General features: G+C 34.4%; 1 protein-coding gene and 1 pseudogene across 3 annotated transcripts in view; both read right to left on the reverse strand.

The window, feature by feature from the left end:
- Positions 1–27,483, reverse strand: part of FOCAD (focadhesin) — a 262,544-nt gene that overhangs the window by 60,491 nt on the left and 174,570 nt on the right. For all 3 annotated transcript variants that reach the window (XM_039868697.1, XM_039868772.1, XM_039868837.1), the window contains 4 exons: positions 27,227–27,412; positions 21,628–21,749; positions 8,243–8,335; positions 2,421–2,509 (listed from right to left, as the gene is read on the reverse strand). In XM_039868697.1, the coding sequence (XP_039724631.1) occupies positions 2,421–2,509; positions 8,243–8,335; positions 21,628–21,749; positions 27,227–27,412 (490 nt within the window). The remainder of the gene's footprint in view (positions 1–2,420; positions 2,510–8,242; positions 8,336–21,627; positions 21,750–27,226; positions 27,413–27,483) is intronic.
- On the reverse strand, positions 5,820–5,938 carry LOC120592810 (uncharacterized; annotated as a pseudogene).

Here is a 27,483-nt window from a genome sequence, read left to right on the forward strand (position 1 = left end):
CCTTCCTCTCTCTCCCTACTCTCTGTTGCTCTTTCTTGCACAAGAGCTCACCAAAACAGCTATTTACTATTTCCAAATTGTAGATAATGGAATAGTCTTTATGTATTTATGTAAAACTAAAAACGTTAGTTATAAAATTACTCTGAAGCTAAAATAATTGCTCTTGTGGATGTGAAGGAAGGTATGCACGATTCAAATATTCACAGAATAAAAAATTTTTTCACTATAGGACTTGAGATAAAGTGAAAAACGATCATTGGCTGCTAAACTGACATTCTGAATAGGATATCACAGACATCTTCACTATACACTTGGAGTTTCATAAATTCAAAGTTTTTATAATATTTTTGCAAATATGTTATTATGCATATATAAATATATATAATAAAATTTTAGCTTTTCAGCACTCTCTGAGAATAAGCTATCCTTAAGAGTTAAGTATTTCAGATAGTTGCAAACTGCTCCTACAGATCTTAAATTTGTATTTTATAAAACCATTTGACGATAAATTTCTCTAAGGTGTATTATCCAATCTCAGTCTTCCTAGGTGGAGTATGGTGCATTTAATGTATTCTTTTATTGGTCAATGTGGAATTATTTATAAATGATGACCTGCCTATACTTCTTGGTAGGGTCAAACTTTCCACTTGTGAAATAGTTCCCTCCTCTTTACCTACTCTCTTCTGTCAGCTGCATTACCAATTTTTCCATTTCTACTTGTATTACCCTCCTTACAATATGAACATACCGTAATATCTACCATCTTAAAGTAAGAAAAAGCCCTCCAGCTATTGCACCATTTCATTGCTTCTCATACATCAGAACTCATTTAAAAGAGTAGCCTATACTTAATAACTTTAGTTCGTCTTCTACTCTCTCTAGACCCCTCTATAATCTGAGTTTTGTTGCCATAACTCCACCGGAACAGCTCTTACCATGGTCACCAATGATTTTCAAGAGGCCAAATCCAATTGCCAATTCTCAGTCTCCATCTTTTGCAGCCTCATGGCAACATTTGACACAGTTAGTTACTCCTTCCTTAAAACACTTTCCTTCCATTCTCTCTTGGTTTTCTTCCTGCATCACTAATCACCAATTTTCTGTGTGCTTTATTGGTTTTCTTCATCTTCCCCACTTCTAAATGTTGAAGTGCTCTGGGGCTCAGTTGTCTGACTCTTTCTCTATCTTTACTCACTCCCTAGGCAATCTCATTCAGCACCATAATTTTAAAGGCAGTAAATATGCTGAAGATTCCCAAATTTATATTTCCAGCTCTGACTTCACTCCTGAACTCTAGACTCATATGATCAACAACCTACTTGATATCTCCAGTTAGAGGTCTAATTAGGTATCTCAGACTTAGCAAGTCCTTAGCAAGTCCAAACCTGATTCCTAACTTACACAGACCTGCTTTTCTATAGTCTTTTCCCCATCTTAGTAAGTGGGAACTCCATACTTTTTGTTATTAAGATATTCAGAGTTAGAATATTGACACTGTCCTTGACTTCTATCTTTTTCTCACGTCCTTCATTCCATGTATCTCTATATATATTTTGGAAACTATGACCAACATACCACCTCCATCAAATGGTCACTTTCAGAAGAGGGAATTAAAACTACATGTAATTAAGATAAAATTGAAACTATACTAATCTTAAATCCAATGTCACACTGTTTAAACCTCATTGCTATTTTTTTAAATAAATGTAGAAAAAACTTAGAATAGAATTAGTTAAACACATATACACAGCTTCTGCTTTTCTACACATGTCAATTGTCAGTAAATAAAAATCTAAATCAAATAACCTTTGAACAGATTTTTAGATTCAAGAAAGCTGAGACTGCAGGCAAAGCTATTTGGATTCTGGACACTTAGATTTAGGTTGCTGCAACCTTAATCTGACAAGGTATTCATCCCAACCCATGTAACAATTTAGATTGCTTTTAATGTGCCAGCACTTATACATTTATAGATAATGTAATGTGAATTCACTAGGGGATGTCTGCCAAAGAAATTAAAGCCCTGACATGGTAAAGTTGCTCCTAATAATGAAGATGTCTTGGGAAGACGGGGGCAGAGGAGTGGAAGGGTAGTTCTTCACTAAATGTGGGTTAGATCGACAAGGAATTGAGTGGGAAAAACAGAATTTTTCATTCAAAGTGTATAAAATAATCAGTTATAAGGAAAAACAAATCATCTCTACACTGCTTTAGAGAATAATAAAAAATGTAAAATTTATGAATAAAGCTCTCCTTCTTATAATACCTGAGGATGGGATGGAAAATATAACTATCAGATCTTTAGTCGTTTCCCTTTCAAGCTCATATGGAAGTTAAAATTGCCATCATTAAAGCCTTTAAAGTAGTCACCTCCTCCCTCATGGTTCATTTCCCACGACATCATGAACCTGTCCCCTTACCAGAGCCAGGCTGTGCTTTTTTTGTATTGCACCTCCTCAGCTCCTTCTTTTCCATGTTTTAACTGCAACTCCAGCTCTCCTATTCTTCCCTGCAAAAAAAACGCAGCATAAATCCGCAAACTCAGTAGCCAAAATTATCTTAAAATTTCTTTGGAAAACACTTAGAGAACAGATGTATCCTTTCCCAGTTGGCATAAGTGTTCCTGATAAGATATGAGATTATGAAAGAGGACTCGTGAGGAGAGATAATTACTTTACTGCTCAGGTATTTCTACATTCACCAAATAAGTATATTCTGGAGAAGCTGTGTATCTGGCAAATTTAGTGCCAAGCTCTTCATTTGGGGGGTATCTATTAAAAGCAGATATTAATTTCACAGGTCCCATTAAAAAAAAAAAAATTCCCTACATTGTAATGATCTGCCTGCATCAGCAGCTGATAATTTTAACTGATCCATCCCAAGATTAGGGTCTGAGTACCAATATTATAACAGAATGATAACAAATATGTAAAATTATATATCACTTAAAATTCTAGTACTATATAACAAAAGTTAAGCTCAAGCAGCTACACATTATATTTCTCTCTCGAGTGACCATCTAAAAATAAGTATCATAATTCTCAACCTGTACCATGTAATAAAAAATATTACCTAATAGCATTCCTTTAAGACAAAGGCCTTCAAATATTTATCATTGTTTTTCTTTTACACTCAGGTTTATTTTGATCAGATGTTTTCCCCTCACTACATCACCAATTACATTATTTAAATGTATTAAAATACTGGTTTATTGATGAACTCTAAATTAGACAAGAACTTAGATTGCGTATCGAATTAACTGAGCAATACCAAATCATTTTCAGAAGTGGTTGCAGAGCTTACATTCTCACTAGAAGTAAATAGGAGTTCTAGTTACTTCACATCTTCACCAACATTTAGAATTGTCTGGCTTTTTAATTTTTACCATTCTTACAGATTAGTTTTCATTTCTATTTACTAATGAAATTGAGCATCTTTTCAAATGTTTATTGACTATTTTTGTTTCCTATTCTCTCCATTTTTCTATTGGTTGTCTTTTTCTTATCGATTGAAGAGTTCTAAAGTATGTTCTACAAAAGAAAAGTGTATCTCTCTATATATACTGTAGAGAGGAAGCAATACAGCTTGATGGGTTAAGTATATGGGTTCTGGAATCAAATTCAAACTATCTCATGATATCAGAACATCATATTAAATAATGTGGAAAAGTGTCCATGTAATACAGTGCTTGATAACAAATAATAGCTATTATTATGAAGTTCTTTGTAAATAACAACAAAAAAATCCTACCTCTGGTTATTATATTCTTATGAAATGTTCTTCAAGAATACATCAAAATCCTTCTTGAAATAATTCATATTTTCACCTGTATATGTTTGTAAAGTAAAAGATCCCCCAAAATGTAATATCTGGTATACAATTGCATTTTCTTGTATTTCTCTCATATATTCTCGGTTCCTAGTCTGTGAGCTCATTGAAGGCAAGGATTGTTTCGTCAGTCTAAGGTGCCCTCATATGCAGCATAACCTCCTGCACACAATTCCCAGGGGCTCAACAGTTCAGGTGCTCTGAGATTTGATGGGCATTCTACTCACATCCTTTATTAGCTTCTGTTTACTTCAATCATATCCATCCTCACCTCCCTGTTTTCAGAGATACAATCCTGGCCCATTCATTCTCCCCTCTGTCTTTTGGAACAAGGTATCAAAGGTGATCAAAATGGTAAGATATTGATATTAACATTTAATATTGATATTGCCCTCCCAGGAGGGCAGGCAAAATAGAAAATAATTTTTATTGCCTGACTTTGTTTATGCTTCTTAAATTATGTCTTTATACTCTTAAAACATTTATTTTCCATAATGCTTTTCCAAAAAAAAGACAAGGAACAGGGAACTAAAAGGTTAAAATATGGTTAGAAATAAACAAAATACAAAAAAGGTTGTATACATGCAGTCTTTTGAAAAGGCCTACTTTTCTAATTTCTCCTACAGCCATAAACCAGTTACAACCATTCTATGTGACCAAGTAAATTTCTTATTTTTTTCTTTCTCAGAGTCTCTGCTCCTCTCAATCCTCTCTTCTGGAATGTCCTTTCAACCCCTTCCATCCAGTCCATGGTAGGTTACTTATCCAGATCCACTTTGCCTTCCAATTCTCTGCTTACTGGTATTAGAGAGCCAATACCATTTAACTCAGTTGCTTCTGCTTCTGTTTAACAGCTGTGGTTAAGGGGGAAAAACACTCATGGGGAGAGAAAAGGCTGAAATGATCACCTGAATTGAGAGTTTTGGACTGCCTATAGATTCCAGTGATTAATCTACCTATCCCTCTTCTTTTTTTTTCTTCTTCTTTATTACTCTCCAGCCTATGTAACCAAGAGCTTGCTGATTACAGTGAGCAATTTTACCTCGCTCCAAACCTACACATGAAAAACAAACAAATAAACAAACAACCCTCACAGATGGTCAGAGAGTAATTTACTAGGGGTCATAGTTCCTGACCCCGGTTTTGATTTCAGATTATTTTGCAGCTAGCTGACCGACACAGGAAACAACTGTCTGTAGTCAACCTGCTTTAATTCTCTCCTGTTTGAGGTCTTATTCACAACCCCTAAGAGCCCTTTACACAAAAGCTGCAGACTAACTCCTCAGCATTCCACAAGGGCAGCAAGGTAAAGATGGCTGTAGAGGAATCCTTTATGGACTCTGAACTGTCAATCAACTTGTATCTGCACTTTCATCTTAATAGGAAGAAATCCAAATTCCTCCCCATGTCAACCACTTTGATATGCTTATAATTCAAAATCCAACATCTTTGTGGAAAAATTAGATAAGGCTGGAAGCAGATGCCTAAGCAAAAGCCACTAGTAGTGTTCAGATCTGAAATGTATTCATATCATAATCAACTTCCAGGAAATAATCTAAAATGTACCTTTTAGCATATCTCCTATGTTTAATTGAATAAAACATGGCTCCTCTCAACGGTCCTCAAATTTAATGCTACAAAATACATCTAGCACCAGATGGAAGTAACTATAACTCCTGTACAGAAAATGTATCCTCCAGGACAGAAATTCTTGATGGAAACAAGGAGTCTGGCAGTTGCTCTAATTCTTCTAAAATACCATAAATTCTAAGTCTGGACTCATTTTAAAAACTTGTTGAACAGTTAAAATGCACTTGTGTACCTTCAAGTAATAGCAATAACCTTAAAAACATAGTTGTACTTTCAAATAATACTGAAAATCTTATTATAGTCTATACTTTTTCACTTCTTTTGTCACCGATTCTCAATGGAACCAAATTTATTCAAAATCCAAAGTAAAGACATTTTATAATCCCTATTCTTTTTTTAAATGCCTACAGCACCTGGTCTTCCTAGGTAGTCTCCCATCCTAGTACTAACCAGGCCTGACCCTGCTTAGCTTCCGAGATCAGACGAGATCGGGCATGTTTAGGGTGTCATGGCCTTAGACTCAAAATAAAGACATTTTAAATGATAAATATGTACACTACCACAACAGCAGAAAGGCAGAATAATTGACATGCATTACTAAAAGTACTCAGCTGGACTTTCAAAAATCAATATGTCCTTTATAATATTAAAGCAATTTGCATTATTTATTGTTACAACTAATGTGCAACATTATGTGTTAGGAAGAAGGCAAGAGACCGTGGAAAAGGCTGAGGTTCTGGAGTCAAAGCTATTCCAGTTAAGTTCCAGTTCTTTAATTGACTGGTGGGTTTTGCACCATTTGTTTTGCTTTCTTAGCTAACCCTGCTTCCCGATCTATAATCCCATTATACATGGGTTTAACGATACCCACTTCAAAGGGTTTCTGTAAAGACTAACTGAAATAATATATATTAAGTGTTGGACACACACTCGTTATTCAATAAACGGTAGCTCTTATTATAAAAACCATGGAAGTTTCTTTTTAATCGATTGCAAGTCACCTGTATGAGTTATACCATAATCCTGTTCCAATTCAGCCTCTCTTATGCTAAGAGCAAAATACAGTTCTCGGATCATTCTGTAGGAGGAGCTCTTCTTGCTTTCTCCAGGTGCCCGTAGTAGTACTTTGTACATCCTCTACTAAAACATCACAGATGTTGTACTGGAAATGCTAGTGGACATGTTAGTCTCTCGCGATGGACTGGGAGCTCATTGAGAGGAAGTAGTGGTTTACGTCTCTTTGTGTCCCACACACCCGGCACCTAGCCTGGCCAGTAAAAAGTACTCCACAAATGTTTGGTGAAGGAAAACACTGCAAAATTATTCAGGGAAAAACGTGCGGAAAAGTACATACTTTGACTTGCAATCTCACTCTTCTTGAATAAAAAGGATGTGTATGAGTAATGTATTCACTCATGAATCTATTTAAAACTGAGTGTCAAGATGCAGCTGAGGGTAAAAAGGCAGGTAGGCTGAGCAAAAGGAAACTGGTTCCAATGAAACATCTTTAAAACGTGGATTCCAGCATGGTTTGAGGAACCATCTAAAACACTGATGTTCAGAGCGTGGCTGACACACTAACTGCATTAAAATTACCTGGCAGTTTGGTAAACGTGAAGATTCCTGATCCCCTACTCAGTTCTAATGAATCAAAAATCTCTGAAGATGCATCAATACCTTATAAATTCTAGACTCAATAAAATATGTTGCAACAAGGTTTTAAGACGAGAACACCAATGCTTAGATGCTTGGTTATTCCTCCACCCGCCTTCCCTAGCACCATCATCTTTTAGGACAGCTGTTACCTTTATTCTGGGACATAAATTACTTAAGTGCCATCAAATTTTTTTCCATCATTCTTAAAAATGAATTTTAAGCTAGGAAAAAAATTGTTAGTTGTTTTCTTATATTGTTAACTGTTCATATATTCCCAAACTGATTAAAAATCATTTCTAATTTAAAAAAATTTACAAAGTATAATTTATGACATTATCGGATTAAATGAAGTCACATTGAGTATAATTCATTTATTTAGTGAGCGCCTATCATGTTTTAGACACTATGTCAGGGTCTAGAAAGACAACAGAGAAGAAAAACAGAGCTCCTGGCTTTAGGGAACACAAACAACTGGAGGGAGGCCCCAGACAAATAACTAAGTTGACAGGGCTTCAAAAAGAAAAGCATGGGTTCTAAGGAAGCACATGAGAGTGGTATACAATTTAGTGTGTGGGTTGGGGCACACAGGAGCCTTTCCAGATAAAATGATTTAAAGAACAAGTAGAAATTAGGTGGGCAAAGAGGGAATGGCAGTACCTACACCAGAAGGAAAAGTGTGTAAACGTCAAGAGGTTACGAGAGACATGCTGAATTTGGAAAAAAAAGAAATTTAGCAAGCCTGGAATATGAAATTCAGAGGAAGTGTTATGAGATAAGGCTAGAGTTGTAAGCAAGTTTAGCTTGAGGAGACATAGGTACAAGGGCAGACGAGCTCAGTTCGTGACACGCTCAAGTCAAGGTGCTGTGTGACATCCAAGGGAGACATGTGGGACATCTGGAAGATGTTCAGAAGGTAGCAAGGTGTAGGAGAATAGTGCTCAAGAGGGAGCTCTGGATGGGACACAGGTTGGATGGGGGCATCGACATTTAAAGTTTAAGTGCAGTTATATATATTTATGCCTCACATTCTTTTATGAGCAAATATAACCATTGAATTTTTAACAGTGCTATTTTCCTAAGTGCTTATAATATTAAATACATTTTGGAGTAAAATTTGAGATGAGGAGGAGACACTCCCCTGAAGCAAACCATCCTATGGTTTCATTACCTGTAAAATGGCATGATAAGCTCGATTCATATATACCAGCCACGCCTGTGGGAGAAAAATGGCACGGTGCCACTCTGAAAGCTGGATGTGAACCTGTGGGAAAGATGCAGCACGACATGAGTTAGGCTAAACAGTATTAAAACAGAATAAAATTAAACTATATCATCAATTCTTTCTTTCTCTTTATTTAAATGGTTTATGTTCTAAAACCAAACAAATCAGTCTAGGATCAGAACCACAAATAAGGTCTTTTGGATATTTTCAAAGGAGAAGAGATTAGAGTCCTGTAAAGACAAAATAAAATAAGCCTAAAATTTCCTAAGTTAAAGCAAATAAAATCCTACAATAATAACAAGTTAAGATGTACATGTAATACAAATATGTCCCTGAAAATTAGGGAGAAACTCTGTAAAGCCTCTTGCCAATGTCAGGAAACGAGGTATTGTCTAACAAATCTCCCTAGTAATTTTAAATAAAAATAAATATTGCTCACATCTTGGATTTCCAATATGACAATTTCTAAAGTAATAAACTTAAATTGCCAACAGAAATATCATGTTGTGTAGAAACCATGATGGTAAGAGCATGCAAATGAGTACTGCACTCAGCAATTGTGCACACCACTAGATAAATGCCCTTTAATCAGTGCGGGTAAACAAGCGAAAAATGAAATATGCCGACACTGAAGCCCTGTTTCTGAAGCGAGGCCCAGACACAACATCTGGTTTTCATAGTCATTTCTGTTTTTACCTATTAGTATACGGCTATCTTGAAACAAATCTTCCCAAGGTCTGCTTCTGTTAAAGAAAGATCACTCAAGAAAAACAGTCACAGTGCATCACATTTCGTGTTTCCTGTAACTCATCTCATCAAACTTAAACAACTAAAACTTTAGTCTGTGTCCTACAGACAAAAAAGCAATAACAACATAAAACCCAAATTTCTATATAATTACCCCCAGGATCATGATAATTGGAGTGTTTAAGGAGATTTTTTAGTGTATTATAAGAATTAATTTTCTTAAGTGCTTTGTGAAAGCCCTCTGTTATTTTCTTTCATTCCAGTCTTAGTGTGGGCCTACTATGTGCAAGGTATTATGAGAAGATATGAGGATTATCAATTGATCTGTGTCTGCAGAGAGCTTACTAGTGAAAGAGTCGGAAATGAGCACAAATAGATTCCGAGACAAAATTATGAAGAATCTATGGGAACAAAGAGAACAAAGAGATTAATTCTACCTGCTATCTCTCCCCTCTCAATCCACTGCTGCATTTAAAAACATTAGATACACAAACAGTATGAAAAAGATACTAGAACCATGAAATGAACTTTAAAAAATGATAAGACAGTTTTCTTTTTCTGATTAAGTATTCTCTATTAAGTGGGGCAGGGGAGCCTTGTCAATATGTTATAAATATCTTTGAAGGAATGGGCCCACCAGTTCCTGCTTCTCTTGTTATCCAGAAAGGAGACTACAGCCTAGACCATGTTTCCTACTGGGGAGGTACTCATCAGTCTTTGGCCTTGTCTTCTGTTTCCAAAATGTGCTGAATTTTCTTTAACTTTTTTCTCTATCAGTTCTGTTCCCTTTTCATAAAATACATTATCTTTAAGTCCTATTCTGAGACTTGGATTTTTAACAGAAAGGACACTCAAACACCACAATCAAATCTTTTATCTCTTACTTCAGAACCTCAAAATATTTAAAAATGTTCCTGCCTAATATCCATGGGTATCATTATACTACTGAGAATATCCAGAGCTTCAGCGAACTGACAAGAGCACTGAATGTTTTTGGAAAAACAATGGTCTCAACTGCTTCTTAAACCTGAGTTAAAAATAAGAAAGCACATGGAAAAAATGTAAAAGAAAATGAGCAAATCAAATGTTGAGTTTCTAAGAATAATGGCATTTGTGCCAGGAAACCTAGTTAAAAGGAAGTTACAAACTAAAGGTGAAAGCTAATCCCCCTCCTGCTGCTCCAACCACATCTGAAGGTGGGTACGGGGATACAGTAGAACACTTGAGACTAGACACCAGCCTGAAGCCTTATGTTTCATGAGATTATACCTAGTCTTACTGTTCTACAAGGTTTGCTGTGAATAAATCTCTTTAAAGATGCAATCTCTTGCTATTTCCTTAATTGAAGAGAGACTTAGGAAAACAGGTTAGAGACAATCATCCAGTTGTGTTACAGGCAAAAGGAACTTCTTTGGCCACTTTTAACAAAAACACATTTTAGGATGCTATTCAAATTCAATATAGATAAATGCTATTAGGCTGAAAAATACAAAGAGCATTTTTAAAGTAAGAAAACCGTGTATAATTTCCTATACTTGTGAGAAGCCTTTGATAGAAACGCAATTAACAAAATAATTCCAAATTATGAAGCTACAGCCTTGTTATTCAGCTGATGATAAAGAAGGTTCTCAATCGCTGTACACTAAGTTTTAAAGAACGCGTGAAATTTACTTTTTCTAAAATTAACTATATATACTCTTGCAATGACAGGTGTTTGATGGACTGTTGAGATGAGCAGGTCCTATGATTTAGGGAAGAGTAAGAGTAGGAGTTTCTATGTGTAGGAAGTAGTAAGTACAATGAAATATTAAGCATGTGCCTAAAAAAGAGACCACATTAGGGAAATATGCAAGTAGGATAAGAAGGAGAAGAATATTAATGAGTCAGGGATGGGGATGAGAGCAGGATACATGGTTAAATACGGTGGTCTGGGTAGATCTCATTGAGAAGGTGAAGTCTGAATGAAAGCTGGAAGGAGATGAAAATGTAAAAACCAAGGTCCATGCTGGTGGGAATGTAAAATGGTTCAGCTGCTACGGAAAAAAGTTTGGCGGTTCCTCAAAAAGGTAAATGTAGAATTACCATATGACCTAATTTCACTATTAAGTATATACCCAAGAGAAATGAAAACATGTATTCAAATACTTGTACATGAATGTTCATAGCAGCACTCTCACAATAGCCGAAAGGTAGAAATAACCCAAATGTTGATGAAAAAATGAATGGATAAACAAAATATGGTATATCCACAATGGGATATTATTTAGTCACAAAAAGGAATGAAGTACTGGTACATGCTACAATGTAGATGAACCCTGAAAACATGATGTGAAAGTGTAAAAAGCCAGACATAAAAGGTCACATGCTGTATGTGGTTGCCAGGGGTGGGGAAGGAGGAGAGAAGAGGCTAGAGAAAGAAAGGAGTGGAGATGGAGAATGGGAAGGAACTGCTTAATGGGTACATGGTCTCATTTGAGGTTGATGAAAATGTTTGGAACAAGACAGAGGTGATGGTTGCATATTATTAATATACCAAATGCTGTAAGTTGCACACTATAAAGTGGCTAGTTTTGTTATGTGAATTTTACCTCAATTTTTTAAAAAAGGTAAGACAAACGTCTTAAAGTGAGCACCTGGCTGATCTGTTTGAGGAACAGAAAGGCGGCCAGTGTCACTAGCACAGATAGTGTGAGCACAGAGGGGAGTAGAAAGAGAGTAGACTGGTGAATTAACAGGGGGGACCCAGAGAATGCAGGTCTTTCTAGGTCATTTTTCAAGAGTTGCCTTTATTCCTACCAGAGGAGGAGCCATTATAAGATTTTGAGAAGAACGACATGATCTGATCTATATTGTAAAGGAATCATGCTGACAGCTATGTTGAGAAGAGTAGGGGGTAAAGGTCAAAGCAGAGAAACCTCTTAGATGCTACTATGACAAACCAAGTCAGAGATAACAGTCACTCATACAGAGTTCTATCAGTAGCACTGCAGAATAATAGTTTTCAATATTTAGCTATGTAATTTTTCCCCACCCCACAGCAAATATTAAGTAAATATTTAGTAGGATGCCAATACATAAAACAGAAAGCAGAAAAGTGAAACCCGTCTAGATGAGGTGAGAACAAAGTCTGGGAGCCTGGTGCTCAGGCCTCTTGATCATCCAACTCTAGTCTGTGGTGGTCCCTAGGACCTTTTTAAAACATAGTTTTAACCAGAGGGACATAAAAAAGATCAGTGGTTATAAGGCGATGGGGCGGGGCGGCGGGGGAGGGGGAAGGTCGACTACAAAGAAGCACGGGGAAATTTTCAGGGTGACAAAACTGTTCTTAATTGTGGTACTGGTTACACGAATGTGTGTACTTGTCAAAATTCCTAGAACTAAACACTAAAGGGGGAGAAATCTACTGTACGTATATTATATCTCAATAAAAATAAAATTAAAAAGTTTGAAAATTACTACTTTTAGAACATGTACTTCTCAACCACACACCTCCCACAATGCTATATACTTCTTTGTCACCATCATTCAAAATCCACTCTTCCTTTTCTCATTCCTTTTTCTATCAATATTACCTATCGATATGCCAGTCACATAAGTTTAAAACTCCTGATTTATTCTAGACCTCTTCCTTTCCCCCAACTCAACTGTCAGCTCTACCTCTGAAATGTTTGTTATATTTGTCCCTACTTTCTTTCTCACTGGTTTAGTCCTAATTCTTGCCTAGATTATGGAGGCCGCCTAACTAATCCCCTAACGGCCTAAAATCTTTCCTCTTAACATACCCTAAATGGTGCAGCTAGTACTACATTAACTCAGAATGTCTTTTAAAGTCCACACTTGTTTGTACTATGTTCAGTCTTTTAGATTCAAAAGCACGCCATTTACTTTAAGAAATCATTCATTCTCATGTAAGAACTCTACTGGTCAAGATCCTCAACCTATTTCCCCTATTGATTGTCTGCTCTTCTCTTTCATTTTACCTGTATTCTGGCTGAACTGGGTTATAAACCAATTCCCAAGCCTGTCCTATACTCTGTAGTACCTTTCTACTCACTGCTTCCTCTGCCTTGAATACCCTGTTTTCCTCATTTTTACTTACTGAAATAATTCCTCTCATCTCTATACTTCCAGCACACTATAGGCCTTTCCTGTAACACTCAACACACTCTGTCTTAGATTATTTGTGTATAGACATTAATCTCATACAATCCTAAGGACAGAGATTGTGTCTTATTCATCCCCAAATCCCTCCCATATTACCTATAACAGTGTCTTGCAGTAAGTGTTCAATTAAGTATCTGCTGAGTTTGACCAAAGTAAATATACAGTACATGCTTTAAGACAAATTTTCATGTGACAATCATAATACCATAAATGAGTAATCATAAAGAGTATGATGTGCAACTCTCAATCATTCTAGAAAACTATGCTAGAAAACTCTTTTTTAATAAAAACAGCCAAAGTCAAATACAAGTTGTTGAGGACACAACTTGTTATTTGAAATAAAAGCATGTCCAAAATTTTCTGGCCAGAAAATGTTTAATTCCAGGTAAAACCATAGTGAGTGATAAGGCAAAAATTTAAAGCAGGCATTATAAACTTTACATTTTGAATTAAGTATACCTAAAATACTAGCTCAACAAAAAATATCCTGCTTAGGAACACAATTCACAAATGTAGGAAAATGTTGAAAGTGAGAATGAAAAAGTAGATCATTTCCTCACTGATATATGTTTTACTTGAAGGGACTACATGGCCACTTAATTAGTTAATTTATTGTTCAGCAAATACTGCCCAGAAATTTGGTAGTATTTTCTCTCTGTAGGTGATCCTAACAAATAAGATTATTCATAAGAAAATACCCATTTTAACATCCCTTCATTAAATATTATCAATCGAGTAAGACAAGCCTTGGTGAAGTTGTCTGATTGTCAAACTAGAATAGTGTCAGGTAGGGAAACATGTAAATATTGACAGGTAAACTGTTTGCTATTGATTTAAAACCCCAATCTCACAAAATAAGGTATTTTTTTCATGCTCCCCAGATGTATTTATCAAAAGAATAAAAGTATTTAACTTCAGTTGCTATACGTGAAAATTGAGCCACTACATTTGTGAGCCACTGACTCACACATTTTCTTTCTTTCTCTTTTTCTCTCTTTCTTTCTCTCTCTCTCTCTCTCCCCTCTTCCCCCCACGTTCTCAAAAATATCAGTTGTACTTAGTGTTAGACACTCCAAAAGCCACTCAATGTTCCATTGTTGATATATAGGAAATAACAGGCTTCAATTTTCTGTCAATAGTAATCTTATTTGTACAAGACATTATTTCGTTATTTCTGTCCCCTGACAGATAGTGTTTGGAAGACAGGAAGGGCTTGTGGAGGACACATTTTCAAAGTATAATGACACTCATCTCTTTGTGGGTGCTTTCTGGACATTTCAAACTCTCTTTCATCCCTTCCTTGTTCATTCTCACTTTCCCCCTCAGTCTATTTCTTTTTCCCCCTCTCTCCCCTTGTCTTCCCCTTCCCTTTCCCATCAGGGCAACATTAGCTTGAAAGCTGACAATTCAATCACATCTCAAGCAACCATTTACTCTGTTATTTAACAGGAGGGGGGAAAACCCAGTTACCATAACAACTCACATCACATGGTAATTATGGAGTCTCTAAAACACAGCAAACCATACTTTTCAGTGTTTTCTAAAGGGAATGTATAATAAGGATAGATACTACTTCTCCCAATTATTATTCAGAATTTTCATCTGTTTCGTATTGCATGAATGGTAATACTATTCCATATTCTTCATAAATGTTTTTAAATAAATAAGAAACTGAAAAAAAAAAGGCAAACACACTCCTTATATTTCAAATAGTGGGTTATATCACATGTACTTTTGAGAGTCTAGGGGAAAAAATTAAAGGAGGCAGAAGGAAAACAAAATTAACTTATAAGGCAAAAAGAACCAAATGATGATCAATTAAAAAAAAGAATTTAGAAACTAAGATTTCATTTAGAATAGTTCCTCCAATAAGACCCGATAAGGTTTCTCTGAAATAAAAATGATAAAAGAGCTCATTACCTAATGCTAAGGCAGAAATATGGTTGGGTAGCAGCAACAAGATCAGGAAAATTTGCATGTACTCGAAGATGGAGGAAGTAATGAAGCAAGATTGTCATTCTCATCCAGGGACAAATCAGTATCATCTAATTTAGGTGAAGAGTGTCATGTCAGAGTTAGAAATGTCAAAGGATGACAAGACAGGGAAGGGAACTGTCATTCACCTTCAGCTTCGTCAAGAGGAGCCAAGTTAGTTTCAAGATGAGAAGTAGTAGTCATAAATCAGAGGGAAGAGGACAGTTTCTTGAGCTTAGTGAAGTCCTAGTAGATCTGAAATGACCCCTGGTTGACCCCAGTTCAAAACAGCAAAGAGAGAGAGGGCACTTCAGATTTTAAAATCTAAACAGTGATTACAGTAATTCCCCCTTATCTGCTGTTTCACTTTCTGAGGTTTCAGTTACTACAGTCAACCATAGTATAAAAATATTAATGGAAAATTCTAGAAATAAACAATTCATAAGTCTTAAACTGAGCGCCGTTATGAGTAGCCTGATGATATCTTCCTGATATCTTCCGCCATCCTGTGCCATCCCCACCCAGGATGTGAATCATCACTTTGTCCAATGTATCCACAATGTCACACCACCCTCCCGTTAGCCACTTAGTAGCTGTCTCAGAAATCAGATGGACTGTTGCAATATCGCAGTGCTTGTGTTTAAGTGTCCTTTATATAGCCTAATACTACATCATTCGCCTCCCCATGTAAGCATTGTATCAACTCACATCACACAAAAAGGCTAAATTAGTACAATAATGTATCTTGAGAGAAAGACACCAGATTCGCATAACTTTTATTACAGTATGTTATAATTGTTCTATTTTTAGATACTGTTGCTAATCTCTTATTGTGCCTAATTTATAAATTGAATTTTGTCGTAGGTATGTATGTATAGGGGGAAAAAATATATATGGTTTGGTTCTATCTGCAGTTTCAAGCATCCACTGGAGGTCTCGGGACATATTTCCTGTGGATAAGGTGAGACTACTGCATACAGAACTGCTCCTGGTATGCCATATCAAACCTAAATATGATTTAGGATCTGTGAGTCTTCCAAAAGTAACATGAAAGAGTTTCACTTTAAGAAAAGTCTATGAAAAAAAGATATTTTTTCAAATAGAAGAGTATATAATATTTTCCAAAAGAATTCATCACAGATTACATTAAATAACTAGCTCTCCAATAAAGCAAAATACATTTCAAAATATGAAGAGCATAGCAATTGGGCATTCAAAACCAAATTTGTTTACCAATTCACTCACTCCTCCTACAGCTGAGGCATTAGAAGGCCAAAGACTATTCTATAGGGATATGTGATCTTTGGCATGGAAGGGAGGCTAAACCATATAAATAAATTACAACACAAAACAGTACATAAGAGACTGTTCAAATGACAATAATGGCATTTCTTAGTAAGACCCCAACAACTATTAGATTCATCAGCAATTTAATATCAACATTCCTGGAAAAAGGAAACTATTCCATGAAATGGATGTATTTAGTATAAGACACATCTAAGTTTCAAAAGAATTAAAATCATTAATTCAACAAACATTTATGAAATGTCTAATATGTGCCAGAAATACCAAGCACTGAAGCTACACATGACCAAAAAAAAAAAAAAACCAATTCCTGATTTTATGAAATGTACACTTTAAAAAAGGAGACAGACACTAATTATTGTATATGTTGTGCCATCGAAATCCCCCCTAAAGATTAATATGGATGGATGGATGGATAAAAATGAATACATAGTCTCATATATTAAATAAATGGAATCTGTAGTTACAAACATTCCTAAAGAAATCTCCAAGTCTAGATGGTTTCACTGGAAAATTCTACCAAATATTTAAAGAAAAATTATTTATTAGGATAGAATTACCCTGACAACATACTAGCCAAAGATACTGCAAAGAAACTACCCAATGTCCCTCATGGGCATAGATGCAAAAATCCTTAATAAAATATTATTAGCAAATCAAATTCAGCAATGTATAAATAGGATAATACATTTTGATCAAGTGTAGTTAATCTCAGGAATGCAGGTTTGGTTCACAATAGAAAATCAATCAAAATAATTTCTCGTATCTACAAACTAAAAACGTATACAATCACCTCAACAGATGCAAAAAAAGTTTGACAAAAACTCAACATTCATTTGTGATAAAAATTTCCAACAATTTAGAAAAGGAAACTTCGCTAATCTGATAGAGGATATCTACAAAAAAGCTATACTAACATCATGTTAGTTAACACTAAATGCTTTCCTCCAAGACTGTACACAAGAATGTCTGCTCTCACTACTCCTACTCAACATTGTCTTGGAGGGCCCTAGACAATGCAATAAAAGAGGAGAGGGAAGGGGAAGAAAGGGGAGCAAAGGGGGAGAGGAGAAAAGAAAAGAAATGAAAGGCATACAGATCAGAAAGAAACACATTAATACCATCTCTATTCACAGACAACATTAAAATGAAAATCAAATTATCGACAAAAAGCTTCAAGAATATATAAGTGGGTTTAGTGAGGTCATAGAAAAGTATCAATTATACATTTATATCTAGCAATGAGGAGTTAGAAATTAAAGGAAAAAAAACCAGTGTAATTGCATCAGCAACAAAATACTTAGGGATATACAATGTTTATGAAATTAAGCAAAATACATGCAAGGTTTGTAATAAGAAAACAACAAAATATTGACCTAAAATAATGGAAAGATATATATTGTACATGAGTTGAAAGACTCAATATTGTTAAGATGTCAATTCTCTCCTAAACCGATCTACAGATTTAATGCATTTTAAAATCAAAATTACAGCAGGCTTTTTTGGTGGCTTCTCAAAGCTGATTTAAAACTTATGCGGAAAAACAAATGGCCTAAGATAGTCAAATTGGTGGCGGGTGGTGGGGGAGGAACAAGACTGGAAGACTCATATTGCTTGATTTCAAGATTTATTATAGAGCAATAGTAACTAAGTTATGTAGTTTTGATGAACGTATACATACATAGATCAATGGAATAAATCTGAGTACGGAAATAGACACACACAAAAATGGACAAATGATTTTTGACAAAGGTGCCCAGATGGAGAAAAGATGGCATATTCAACAAATATAACTCATAACTTATAAAAAATTAACTCAAATACTCCATAGGCACAAATGTAAATCTTAAACTAGAAAACTTCTACAAGAAAATACAGGAGATCCATCAAGTGATTAATGGACGCATGATCTATGGTATATTCATATGCTGGAATATTATTCAGCCATAAAAAGAACTGAAGTACTGATATATGCAACAGTATATATAAACTTTGAAAACAGTATATTAAGTGAAAAAAGCCCACATACTATATGATTCCATTTATATAAAATGTCCAAATCTATAGAGAGACAGAAAGGGGTTTAGTGGTTGCTAGAGGCTGGGGAGAGAGGAAAACGGAAAATGACTGCTGAAGGGCACAGAGTTTCTTTTTGGTGTGTTGCAAATATTCTAAAATTGATTGTGGTATAGTTAACACAACTCTATGAATATACTAAGACCACCGAATTGCACACTTTAAATGAGTGAATTTTATGGTATAATAATTATACATTAATTTTTTTTAAATAACAGAAATACATAAGAGAAAAAAGAAAAGTTTCTTTGAGTCTTTGGGTTAGACAAAAAAGCAAGAACCATAAAAAGAAAAACTTGATAAATTGGAATTCTTCAAAACTAAATGTTCATCAAAAGACACTTAAGCAAATCAAAACACAGGTTATAGATTAGGTAAAAACGTGTGAAAAACACATTTCTAATAAATGTTTTACATCTAGAATATATAAAGAACTCTCAATTGAAAACAAAAACCTAATTAAAAATGGGCAAATGATCAAGACACCTCATGGAAGATATGAATGGCAAATAAATATATGAAAAGATGCTTGATATCAATAATCATTAAGGAAACACAAAAGGGAAACCACTACTCATGTATGAGAATGGCTAAATTTCAAAAAACTGACCACATTAAGCACTGACAAGGAGACAGAGCAACTGTAACTCTCTTACATTTCTGGTAAGTATTCAAAATGGAACAGTCACTAGGAAAACAGTCTGGTAGTTTCTTATATTCACTTACCATATGACTTAGCAATCCCGCTCCTAGGTATTTATTTACTCAAAAGAAATGAAAACAAATATCTACACATACACCTGCATGAGAATGTTTTTAGCAGCTTTAGTCATAATCACTAAAAACAGGAAGCAACCCACAGGTCCGTCAATGAGTGAATTAATAAACAAACTGAAACTCTCATGACAGGTTTAATTTTTTTGTTTTTGTTTTTTTAAATAAAAAGACTGAGAATAGAGCAGTGTTGGAAATCAAGTCAGAGTTTGAAGAAACTTCATTGGGAAAAAAATACCAAATAGATTACAACAATAAAAACACTAGAAGCAAGAAGAGATAGGAAATACTAGTCATCTTGGAAAGATCTAAAGATATTTAAAAAATGTTCTCTGCTTAACCTGGGAAGGAATAAGGAAGTTAAAGGACTGTGGAGTGATGCTGACTGGGTTCAATCTCCAGGCTCCTCTACTTATCAGCTCTGTGATTTTGAGCACATTAACAGTACCAACCTCACAATGCTAATGTTGAGATTAAATGAATTAATGCACGTATAGCATATTTTTAAGTACCTGAGCTGATCATTAGCTATTATTACTGCAATTGTTATTCTTTTTTTTAATTAAGTTTCTTGGGGTAACATTGGTTAATACAATTATATAATTTTCAGGTATACATTATCATTTGACATCTGTATATTCTATTGTGTGTTTATCACTCAAACTCCATGCAATTGTTATTCTTATTAATCAATTCTTAGAACTCTTATTATTTGTTGTCACATGGTTTGAGAAACAGTATGGCTCATTATCTGCCTTTATTTTTAATGAATTATAGTAAGCAGAAGATAAATCCAAACAAAAATCCTACCATAGATTTGGCAGAATTCTGTCCAGTATGTTTTCCAACTGACTCCTAAAATAATGATCTTATTTTCTCATCTCTGAAATTTTCTAGGCATGCATTCTACAACATAAGAAACAGATATCTTAAACCAAATATGTTCTCTGTTCATATCTAAGGCACACATAAGTTCTGATACCATTTGCTGAATCTATTAGATGTCTTCTGCCATTCCCCCACATTAATACTTTTTCTTGTTTCTATTCTGATAGTGACTTTTAAAATTGGCTTTCCAGTAATATTTAACATTTTGGTTATCCTTCCAATATCAACATGCACAGCCGAAAAACCCAAAAGGTACTGAATTTCTCCCCTTTCCACATCAACTAGTAAGATGCTAGGAAAAATAAATCTAGAAATCACCTATGGTTTTCCCTCTTTTGTGAAATTAAACCTCTCTTCTTCCCAGAGAAACACTGCTCTGTCCAGATCTTTCTTCCCTCAGTTAAATGAAGACACTGTGTTAGACAAAATAAGTTTCTGAACCAGTTACATAATTTCAACCCTAATTAAATTTATGACAGGAACAAGGTGGCATAGGATAAAGACGGGTCTTTAATAACGAGCTATGCTAACTGGTGGTAATTGGTATGATAAAGAAAATGATCAAACCAAATTGGTGATATCAAGATTTATAAATTATGCATCAATACAAGATTTAATACATAGTATAGAAGCCTTAACTATTTTTACATCAAATCTATTAAATTTTAATAACATATTTTCATTTGTAACTGCTATATGTTACATCTAAATTATATAAATAAACCTCTTTGCTATATTTTGTTTTGCTAGTCATTCATACATTTTAATTTATATATACCTGAATGAGTAAATGTCATAAAAAAATTAAAAACAACAACAAAAACATATTTCCAAGATACTTCCCTCTTCTCTCTGGTATTGCTGTAATCTGCAATGATCAGATTTCATGCAATTATCTAATGGCATTATATAACTTTATTTTAAAAGGGTAACCTAAGAGAAAAGTAAAATAAACACTAAAACCAAAGGTTTTTTTTTTCCTTAAACAATTTATTTACTGTTACTTCCCCAAATTAACAAAACATGAACACTGGAGCCCTACATACTTGCAAAGGATTAAATTAAGAAATAGACATTATTTCTTTACATAATAAATTGGTATTTATTCTGAACACTGGAAGGTAAACACTGACACAATAAACCAAATTCCTAGATACTAATCCCAAATAGTAGGCTAGGCAGTAAGGGAAACATGATAGTTTCTCTCAAAAAATAACATCAAAATGTTTTAGTATTCAGTTGAGTCAGCTATTTTGACTGCTTTTAAAAGCAACTTACATTAATTATGATAGAGAAAAACTATTTCCCAATACATACTACATTTCATGAGCATAAACTGAAGGAGAGAAACCCCAAAATATAAACAAGCAAGACGACTCTGTTAGTTATTGGAAGGCACCTACCTCATGCACCAGAGCAAGGGAAGTCTGCTTGAAACTTCGCCCTCTACTGGCCATCAGTCGATTCAATGGTTTGCCATCTTTACTCTGATACATTGAAATATCATAACAAAATAACATACCACCTTAAAAAAGAAAAGAAACTTATAGAAACATTTCTTATAAAAACTTCCTTAGATTATCATAAATCCATATTCAATCAATCTAGATGGATTTAGAAATTAAAAGAGAATCTGCTAAGCAAATTTGATTTTTGACTATAGGCATCAAGAAAGAAAAAAAATAAAAAAATTATTATATTTAAACTATCACTTATTTACAAGCTTTATTCATTTATAAGTAAATGAATAAATTTACAGTTCATGAATTGTTTTAATTTTTGTGAACTGTTATTTCTAGAGTCTATTAAGCTTTTTTTTAAAAAAAAAATAAATTTCAGTTAAAGAGAAATGTTTGCATATATCAATCTTTGTGAACTACTGATAATGTGGGTTCCTTTAGTCTATACCTACAAAGAGACAAGTTCTCCCTCACAATGGCATTCACACACATTCATTCTCCCTTTTTTTCCCTCCTCCTTCTCCTCTAATCCTCTCTTCCCAGTCCTTCCCACTCTGGTCAACTGAGTTCTCAAACTGAACTTCCGGCTCCAGCTGGCACCCAGTGTCAATGGAGAAGCAAGAGCAGAAAGCCAAGTGCTGGAGCACGAGTTAGAGAAGTCTTCGGAACTACCTGGGTAATTTTGAGTCAAAGAGAAGACACATTCAAGGACTGAGATAATTTAAAACACAGAAATCATTACATTTTTTAAAATCTCTTTTTGAAGTATGGCATATATAGAGAAAAGAGCACATATCATAAGCATACAGCTCAAAGAATTTTCACAAACTAAAGAAATGTATAATCAGCACCCAGATCAAGAAACAAAACATTATTAACGCCCCAGAAGCCTTTCCTCATCTCCTCCCAGTCACATACACTAACTCAAAGGTAGCACTGTCTAGCAACCATTTTGCCTACTTTGGTAGCTTATATAAGTGGAATTAGACTGTAACATCACTTTATACCTGGCTTCTTTCACTCAACATAATTACTTTAAGAATCATTCAGACTGTTGTTGGCGGCTATAGTATATTCATTCTCATTGCTGAATAATATTGCATCATGTGAATATACCACAATTTATCCATTTTACCGTCAACAGGCATTTAGATAGCTTCTCAGTTTAGGGCTACCCAATGTGGCTATGAACATTATAGTATATGTCTTCTAGTGACTTCATTTGGCTGATGAAATAGCTGAGTAACAGAGTATAAATTTGTTTGGTACCAGTTTTCCACAATGGTTGTACTAACTTACATTCTAGCAGCAGTTCTAGTTGCTCAACATATTTACCAATACTTTGTATTTTCCACCTTTTTCATTTTAGCCATTCTGTTAGTGTACAGTGGTATCTTATTGTTTTAATTTGCATTTCTCTCATAACTAACACAGTTGATCGCCTACTCATATGTTCATTAGATATTTGAATACCCTCATTTTGAAGGGTGTTTTCAATCCTTTTCCTGTTTTTCAATTGTCTTTTCTTATCAATTTGCAAAAATTTATATATTTGAGATATGAGTTTTTTATCTTACATGTATTATAATTACCTTTTTGCATTCTGGGGCTTGCCTTTCATTCTCTTAATGGTATATTTGATTAACACATGTTGATTTTAAAATAATTTGTCATCTTTATAACTAGAGTTTTTAATTATAGAATCATGTTATAAATATCATCCCTTTTCTCCACAACGTTTGTAACAAATCTGTTGACCTTGTATATGTGAGTCTATTTCTGAACACTCTATATCTTCCTTTGGTCAGTTTGTCTATCCTAGCACTAATACCACACTGCCAATTATTGTGGCTTTATAATAGGTCTTGATATTTGATAATGTATGTCCTCCTACTTTGTTTTCATTCTTCAAGATTACCTTGGCTATTTGTGCATTTCCACACAAATTTTAGAATCAGTTTGTCAATTTCCAAAAACTTAGTGGGATGTTGATTTGTCTCTTCATATATATCAATATGAAGAGAATGAACATTTTTACAACACAGAATCTTCTAATTCATAAACATTGTATATCACTTCATTTGCTAAGATTTCTTTATTTTTCTCCATTATATTCCATAGCTTCCAGTATAAGGATTTTACGTACTTTTGGCTAAATTTATTCTGAGTACTTGATATTTTTTGATGCTACTGTAAATGGTATAAGTTTTTAAATTCATTCTTTATTTTTTTATGGTATATAAAACATATCACTGATTTTTCACATGTTGACTTTTGTATGTATGCAGTAATTTTGCTGAATTCATTTATTAACCCTAGTCTAATTTTGAGTTTTCTATCACTTACACAATCATGTACACAATCATCTGCAAATAATGACTATTTTATTTCTTCCTTTCTAATCCTCATGACTTTATTTTGACTTATTACACTAGCTATGGCCTCCATTACAATATTGAATAATTGTGGTGATGACACAATTAAGAAGTAAAAGTTTCAATATTTTAGTATTAAGTACGAAGATGGCACTGTAGATACTTTTTGTCAGAATAAAAGTTCCCTTCTATTTATAGTTTAATGAAAATATTTTTTTAATATCATGAATAGGAGCTCAATTTTTCAAAGGTGTTTTCTGCATCTACTGAGATCTAAAGATTGTTCTGCCTTTTCCGATTAGTAAAATATATTGATTTTCAAACATGAAATTAACCACACTTGTTATACATTATCCTCTGTTTGTATTGCTCAGTTCAATTTTCTAATATTTTTTTGAGGAGGTAGGCGAGTATTTTTGCAACTATATTCATGATAGAAACTGGTTTGTAATATTCCCTTCTTGTATTTGTCAGGTTTTGGTATTAAGATTATCCTGATCTCATAAAGATGGGTCTTTTTTTTTCTATTCTCTGTTAGAATTTATGAAAGATCATTATTTCTCCCTTAAATTTTGGGAAGAATTCACCAAGGAAGGCATCTACACCAAGGGTTTTCTTTGTGGGAAGGTTGTTATAGATTCAATTTCTTTAATACATGTCAAACTATTGATACGGCCTATTCATCCTTCTGTTAGTTCTACAAAGTTTTATATTTGATGAATTTCTATACCTCATCCAAACCATGAATTTACTGGCTAAAGTGCTTTATTAATACTTTTATTATCTTTTTGATTGCTATAGGGTCTGAAGTGGTATCTCTTTGTTATTCCTGATATCTATATTTCTCTATTTTATTACAATGGCTTTATCATTTTGTTAAACTTTTCAAAAAAAAATCAACTTTTGGCTTTGCTGATTTTCTTTGTTTTCTATTGTACTGATTTTTGATATCTTTATTATTCCTTCCTTTATCCTTTCATTAAGTTTAATTTGCTTTCTTTTCCAAGCTTCTTGAGATGAAAGCTTAAGTCATGATTACTTTCTTTTTTTCTTTTCTAATACTTGCACTGAAGGTATACATTTTTTTCTAACACTGTTTTAGCTAAATCCCATAAGCCATGTTTATTTTCATTATCATTCACCAAAATATTTTCTGATTTCTATCTTAATTTAAACTATCTTTGTTTAATCCAAGGACTGTTTATATTTTTCAATTCTAGGGATATTCTAGTTATCTTTTTGTTACTTATTTTTAGCTTAATCCCATTGTTGTCAGAGACAGACTTTAAATGATTTCAATATTTTGAAATGTGTTGAAGTTTATGGTTTGTCATATGATTATTTTAATAAGTTTCCCATGTACAGTTAAAAAGCATAGGAATTCTATCGTTGTAAGGTACAATGTTCTATATATTCATTAACTAAAGTTTATTTACAGTATTGTTCAGATATTTTATAAACATTGTTTTGGGTGCTTGTTCATCAAGCTATTGAAAAAGATGTTAAAAGTTTCTCTCTCTTATTGTGGTAGTCTATTTCATCTTTTAGTTCTGCTAATTTTTGTTGCATATTTTGAAGCTATTTTTATTTTGTGTGCACTGATTAGAACAGTGCTATTTTTCTCAAAAGAGTGACTTCTTTAGTACCATGAAATGTCCCCTGCATGTCTAGCTTCTTCCTTTTTCATATGTCTAGTACTTTTTCATTGTATATTGGATAGTAAATTAAAAAAAACCATAGAAATTTTAATCTAAATAAAGTTACCCTCTCCTCTGTTAGGCGTATAGAGTGAAGGACTGATCTCAACCACGTCAGGGATTGAACTGAGTTAGGCTTAATTATAGCTTTAGTAAATCTCGGTCTGCCTCTGGTTTAACCTTGTTACCAGCACATGCCTCCCCCAAGATTTTCAACTGACAGCCTAATTGGTCTTTGACTCCTCAATATGGAATAATAATGGAAGATTCAGATCTGTCCGCAGAGGTTTTCAGCTTACCACTTTAACTCTCCCATCTGATAGAGTTCCAAATTTTGCCAAATATCTTAAGGGAGAAATGGATGTGTTTAAGGGCCCTCGAGTCTCCCATTTTGTCACTCAGGTACCACATGAGTATCAAGATTTCTATTGATTTCTCTGCTTCCTGCATCAGCCTCTTGCTAAAGCCAAGCCTGAATTTCAGCCTCCAGCTGAGGCTGGAATTAGTAAATGCACCCATGTGAAAAGAGCTATAGATCATCAGTATCAATTTAGTACTCAGTGTGCTTTGTTTTCAGACCCATTCTATTAAGCACCATAAGACTGAAGGAGATTTCACTTTGCATCAGTCCAGTTCTTTAACTTTCAGTACAAACTCAAAATTCAGAGAATATCTTATGAGGAAAATCTCCAATTGTCTCCCATATTAGTCAGAGTCTTCAGAGAAACAGAACCAATAGGAGATATATATCTATTAGCTGAAGACAGAACCAATAGGAGATATATATCTATTAGCCAATGGTATAATTCGGTTTGAGTTTGAAAGCCCGAGAACCGGGAGTGCCAAGGTCCAGAGGCAGGAGAAGATGGATGTCCCTGTTCAAGCAGTGAGAACATATTCACCCTTCTTTTGTCTTATTGTTCTATTCAAGCCCTCAAAAGATTGGATGTTGTCCACTCACATCGGTAAGGGAGATCTTCTTTACTCAGTCTACTGATTCAAATGCTAACCTCTTCTGGACACACACTCACAGACACATCCAGGAATAATGTTTTAGCAGCTAAGCATCTCTTAGCCCAATGACGTTAACACATAAAATGAACCATCATATCACCCTAGTCCCATGGAACCACAGAAAGCACCATTGCTTTCTCTATCCTCCAACAGGCCACTTTCTGGCCAACCCTTAATCCTAGCCCAGAACCAGAATCAGTGACTTTCCCCTACAGGGCCAGGAACAGTCCTAAAATGTCCTCCCATTCTGGAATTTTAGCCTAGCTATTCATCATCTTTGCTTCTACAGTTCTCTGATGCCTTTAAAATGTGATTCTTTTTTTTTTTGTCATTTATCCAGCTGTGTCTAGATGTTAGCTGCTGCTAACCCTGCCATAACCTATTCCATCCTACTTGGAAATGGAAGTTAAAACATAATATTAAACACCTATACTTTGATATATGTACTATGCTCACCTGCAAGGCCAGGTTTCAAACCTGGTTGCTTGTTTGTTTCATACATTTTCAATATAAAATTGGGGATTCCTGCTACAGTCTTTCCTTGGTCTGAGCGGGTACCTCCTTTTAATGCAGAATGATATACCCCACGGGGCATATTTACCATTTCTTGCTTCACAAGTGATATAAAAAATTCCTCCAAAGCTGAAAGAGATAACAGATCAAAAGTAAATACAGTATGCTAGAGGAGAAACATACACTCTTAACTCATACAT

The sequence above is a fragment of the Pteropus medius genome, unplaced genomic scaffold (genome assembly GCF_902729225.1).
Source record: "Pteropus medius unplaced genomic scaffold, Ma_sr-lr_union100, whole genome shotgun sequence".
NCBI classification, from domain to species: Eukaryota; Metazoa; Chordata; class Mammalia; order Chiroptera; family Pteropodidae; genus Pteropus; species Pteropus medius.